Below are 5537 nucleotides of genomic sequence, written 5' to 3'. Positions count from 1 at the left end.
CATCCTGTTTTTTAACTAAACGTTTAGACACGAAATAGATTTGCTTCTAACCCTGTCTCTCTCTTTCGAAGAAAGAATCCTTCTCCTTCCCGCCAAACCAACCCAAAGCAAAGAATTCGTGCACTCCCGCCATCCATGCCCTCCTCATCCCTTCCTTCTCCAAACCTCCCTCCATCGCCTCTTTCCTTTCTCCCGTATATATATATATATATACACACACGCATATTCTCTGTCTCCTACCAACTGCCCCTCCATTCCTTCTCCCTCGTCACCCCCTTCCGCTACGCGGAAGTGCATCACCATGGCATCCAGAGAAACCACCGTCTCCGACGGCAGCAACCAGCCGGAGGCGCCGCCGCCGCCGGCAGTCGAACCGTCCAAGTACTCAAAGACGACGGCCCTGAAATCGATCCTCAACTGCGATGACAAAGGGCTGGGACTCGTGGGCCAGCGAGTTGTGGTCGGTGGATGGGTCAACTCCCGGAAGGAGAGGGCGGAGAGCGACGCCCCCAGCCAGCTGCCGCCGCCGAGGGCGGCGGTCCCGGGCGTCTCGTGCTACGATGTCCTCGTGCAACGTGTTCCTTTCCTCAGACCAATAGCCAGGATTCTGGTCGGCGTGATCGGAGCCCAACCCGAGAAGCCTGCAGCATCACCGGCGAAGGACGGTCCCTTCACCGTTTACTTGCGTATCAACGATGGATCATGCAGTTCTAATCTTCAGGTTCGCGCTCTGCAGGGGTACTTCCTTCTCTTTCGATGACTTCCTACGATTGACTTGATTTGTTGGCCGGCTGAAGGTTGTAATGGACTCTTCCATGTCTCTTCCTGGTCAAGTCATCACCGTCGGGACTTCTATCTTGGTCCAAGGCATGTTGCAGAAGATATTGGCACCAAAAAAGCATGTCGTGGAGCTCATAGTAGAGAATATTCTGCATGTTGGAGTCGTCGACGTAAAAAGTTATCCACTGACAAAGCCAAGAATCTCACTCGTGTCTCTCAGAGATCATCCCCACCTTCGGCCTCGTTCAATCGCGGTAACTCAATCTATACGCTTGGTGTTGTTCAAAGTAATTATTCATATTATTTGTATATTATTAAAATTTTACTAATTTAAATTATGGACTAAACAAAAATATATCATCTGATTTTTTATATTTATTAATATAAAATTATTCTTTTAGTCCTTTTTTTATCACTCCTTCCTTTTTAATGTCTCTTCTAACATTCCTTACCTATTTCTCTCTCTTTCTTTTTTTTCCAATCATTTTTTTTTCATTCATCATTTCTTTTTCTCTCTCTTCATTTTTTTCTCAAATCTCTCTCTCTCTTTCAACCATTCTCATTTTTTTCATTCATCATTTCTCTTTCTCTCTCCCTTTTTCTTTCAATCATTCTTTCAATCTATTAATGATGAGTGAGAAAAATTAGTCTTTACATATTAAGTCAGACATTAATTCAATCTAAAAACTTAAGCAATTAAATTATGAGTTAGATTAAAATATATATCATCCAACACTCTCTATATTCACTAAACTATTTTTTTAATCTTCTTTACTAATCTTTTTTTACACATGAATATCTTATACATCCAACGAAATTGTTCATCGTGCAGATTGGATCAGTCACTCGCATTTGCAGCAACCTAATCTACACCGGTCATGGATTCTTTCACAAGAAAGGATTCATACATGTCCAAACGCCCATCATCACATCTATGAATGCAGGGAATCATGGCAAGATGTTCCAGGTGACGACCCTTCTCAGCAACTCAGGTGGCAAAGATAAGTCAGCTGCAGTGCATGAACACGAAGGTGTCGACCTCCAAGCGTTCAGGGCTGCGATAAGGGAGAAAAGCAAGAGAATAGACGAGCTACGAAGAAGCGATAGTAACAAAGAAGCTCTCTCTGCAGCAGAGCAAGATCTTCAAAGGTCCAAGGAGCTCGTTCTCATGCTGGAGAAGCAACAACAGTCGACCGCACCGAGTGCTGGAGAACTGGATTTCTCCAACGATTTCTTCTCACGTCCGGTGTACTTGTCAGCTTCTGCTGGGCTTCACCTTGAAAGCTATGCTTGTGGCCTTTCCAGCGTTTACACAATTGGACCTGTGTTTCAAACGGATGAATCGAAGTCTGCAGAGAAGTTAGCAGAGATGTGGATGATCGAAGCTGAACTGGCTTTCACCGAATTACAGGTACCTTTCGTCGTTCTGGCTTTACGGAATTACTTAGGCTTGCAGTGATAGGATAGCTCTAAGGAACTATTAAGATATCTCTGAGAAAACGTCTTAACTAGCTTCTACAGCTGTAGTTTGATTCTTGTAGTTAATTATCGATAGTACATCAAGAATTGTGGCTAATTTTGATATACACAACAAACATATAAATACGCACTTATTTAGATGAATACTTGATGAATGTCGTTTAATGATGCTTGCAGGATGTCATGAACTGTGCAGAGGACCTTGTGCAGTCCCTCTGTTACTCCCTAATGGAGACTGCAGGCAACGATTTAAAGTGTGTATCGAAACAAATAGAGAAGAACTGCATCAAAAGACTTAAATCAATAGTTTCAGGCTCGTTTGCTCGAATTACTTATTCCGAAGCATTGAACATTCTAAACCAGGTAACTTGGAACAATTTTTTGCGGCACTCGCATGAATGGTACTGCTGAAATAATAGTAGCATAACCTTATGGACAGGTAAAGGATAAATCTTTCCTATCAAAAGTTGGTTGGGGTAATACTCTATCAGAAGAACAAGAAAGGTATGCTTCTAAGATGATGCATTAATTTCATTCAATCTGGCAACATTCTGCTTATAATTTCTTGACAACATGGTTGTACGTATCTGTCAACAGTTATTTGGCAGATGAGTTTTACAGAAGGCCAGTCATTGTGTATGAATATCCAAAAGAAGTGAAACCATTTTATGTGCGTGTCAGTGATGACGGAAGAACAGTCTCTGCTTTCGATATCATTGCACCTAAAGTAAGTGTTAGCAAAAAAGTGCATGCATATATATTGCCTAGAAGAAAATGTTGAAACTTTTTGACTCTGCATTGTGCTTCTTATATTATGTCAAGGTTGGAGTTATGGTCAGAGGAAGCCAAAAGGAGGAACGCATGGATGTGATCGTCAAGAGGTAACCCTTCAGAAACACCTAGAGAAAAGGCGTCTTGACTGTCACGGGCCATAATCTTGGACTTGGCATTAAACGTCTTGCTTGATCAATGTCGGTGATGCCATTGTTGAATTCTTTGCAGGATCCAGGAGCTAGGTCTCCCACATGAACAATATGAGTGGTACATCGATCTTCGCAAGCATGGCTCCGTCAAGCACTCAGGTTTCAGCCTTGATATTGAGAAGATGGTCATGACTGCCACCGGACTTGCTGATGTTAAGGATGCAATTCCATTTCCCAGAGTGCGTGGCCATGCTAAACTCTGAACTCGTGTGACTCCGACCTGGGTGGTGGGCGAACATATGTAAATTGTTCAATAATATGTGTATAAATTCGATCTTATCTTTGATCACTTGAAGAATTTTAGCTCACTTGTTTGATGGTCTTTCTAATGAACAACTATTTCACATAATTTACAGCATGATTACTTCCTCTTTAATTTACAGCAGACCTTTAGGGGCTCTTCTATTCCAAAAGAAGAGAAGACCGACATTCTGCATGATTGCAAGAAAAACTATCCAACCTCAGAAAGAATGAGCACATCTAATATTTTAAGTGATTGGATGACTACGATCTGTGTAAAATTTATTCAACACATGACCATGTCAAATAAAGTTATGATTGAAAAAAAAAAATTCTTAAATTGATTAAAGAATGCTTAATTAACTTTTTAAATTGATCAATCTTGGGGCCATTTGATTGCCTGCAAATTGAAGTAACTCATTCAAGGCCTGCAAGTAAATCACTCCGCCAAAAGAGTTCATACAGTATGATAAAATATTACATAACAATAAACAATAAATATGGTTAAACAAAATTATCAAAATATGAATGACAAAAAATAAAGTGATATAAATTTCAAACTATATATCATATGCATAGCGTTAACTTAAGATACCGTGTCATTTGCATTAGTGACGTTTAAACAATCACAATAGAGAATGATTGCAACATGTAACTCCACACATAAACATTAAAATAATTGTAATTGCAACCATTAAATCACACACACACACACAAAAGAAAAAAACTACAAATTTCCACAACCATAAAGAACATATCTCAAAAGAAAACACAGATGGAATAAGTTTCCAGTCCTGTTGTTTACTATTGTTATTGTTTCTTCTTCTTCGTTGTTTGATTCCGAGATCATTGCATGAGTCAGTGCGTGATGGGGACGAACGAGATGAGCTCCCTGGAACCGAGCCACGCCTTGACGACGACCACGGCGTCGTAGGTGCGCTGCTGCCCCGCTGATCCGCCGTCGCCTTCCGTAGCGAGGACACGAAGGTAGTACTTGATGCCGGACACCACCTGGCGCTGCGCCCCCACCACCCGCGCGAAGGTAAGGGGGTGGGCCGGGCCCTGGTGGCGGTTGTACTCCTCGACGGAGTAGCGGCCGAGGTCCTGGACCTCCTTGTTGGACTCCACGTCCCGCACCTCCGTCCGGCCCCCCACCATCCGCCCTCCGCCACCGTACGCCGCCAGGGAGGGCACGGCGGCGAAGCAGAAGTAGAACAGGAAGAAGAGAGGTAAGCCCACGAGGAAGAGGCGAGAAAGTGAAGAGCTCACGGAATCAGCCATTGCGTGAAGGCGGAGGAGGAGGTATTCTAGTCATGAAGCATGCTTTCTTCTGCTATCTATAGAGGGAGGAGGAGAGGAAACGGAAGGGGGTCGTAGAGGAGAGGAGGACACGTAACGGGAGGGAGAGAGGTGGGGATTCAAGCGGCGTGCCGCGTCTTGGGGGTGGGGAACCGACTAAAGCTTTACGTGGTCTCCGAGTTTTGACGGTTCGTCTTCCATAAACGATGGGTGTTGTCAGATGCCAATCAACCGACCCGAATTGGAACCCAGCAGGTATGACTATGGATTATGGTTCCTATAACTAGATCCAATATGGATCTTCAACGCATTCCTGGTAATTTAATGTACAATTGACGACTGCCTAAAAACGGTCATCGTTTTCGCTTTTTATGAAGGAGGAGACAAAAATAAGAGGGGAAGAAAAAAACGATGCTAACCGATAAGCGGCAGCGGTGCTAACGCATAAGCGGCGGCGACGAGAAACAACGGCATGAGCACATAGAAAGAGAATGTGAGGAGAGAAGTGTGTCAGGAGAATCTCGAGAGGACCAAAAAGATAGTTCCTCTCAAAACTTAAAAGAAGCAAAAGTTGGTTCTATATATTCAAATTGGTAAATATCGATTGGGACGGACGGATGTTTAAAACATGCTTTTGAGTGATTGATTAACAACAAACATTAATATCAGATATAGAACTGCCTCTGTATCATCATAATGGGCAAGTAATTGGTATATGCGGCTTCCAAGATAATTCATTCTTCTTTATTGGTCTCT

At 42.8% G+C, this 5537-nt stretch overlaps 2 protein-coding genes across 2 annotated transcripts; one reads left to right on the top strand and one right to left on the bottom strand.

The window, feature by feature from the left end:
• Positions 1–247: 247 nt before the first annotated feature.
• LOC103972966 (asparagine--tRNA ligase, cytoplasmic 2) lies at positions 248–3519 on the top strand. The gene is made up of 8 exons (XM_009387391.3): positions 248–721; positions 798–1034; positions 1613–2191; positions 2437–2622; positions 2699–2763; positions 2857–2986; positions 3082–3140; positions 3262–3519. Exons 1-8 carry the CDS (start codon positions 302–304, stop codon positions 3443–3445), a joined length of 1860 nt encoding a protein of 619 aa, XP_009385666.2. The 5' UTR covers positions 248–301; the 3' UTR covers positions 3446–3519.
• Positions 3520–4201: 682 nt separating this feature from the next.
• On the bottom strand, positions 4202–4834 carry LOC135587525 (cysteine proteinase inhibitor 4-like). Its single transcript, XM_065079054.1, has one exon. It carries the CDS (start codon positions 4761–4763, stop codon positions 4341–4343), a length of 423 nt encoding a protein of 140 aa, XP_064935126.1. The 5' UTR covers positions 4764–4834; the 3' UTR covers positions 4202–4340.
• Between the last annotated feature and the right edge of the window lie 703 nt (positions 4835–5537).

The sequence above is a fragment of the Musa acuminata genome, chromosome BXJ1-1 (genome assembly GCF_036884655.1).
Source record: "Musa acuminata AAA Group cultivar baxijiao chromosome BXJ1-1, Cavendish_Baxijiao_AAA, whole genome shotgun sequence".
In the NCBI taxonomy this organism is placed as follows: Eukaryota; Viridiplantae; Streptophyta; class Magnoliopsida; order Zingiberales; family Musaceae; genus Musa; species Musa acuminata.
Note: the sequence above shows the minus strand (reverse complement) of the source record. Positions and strands in the feature narration are given on the sequence as shown.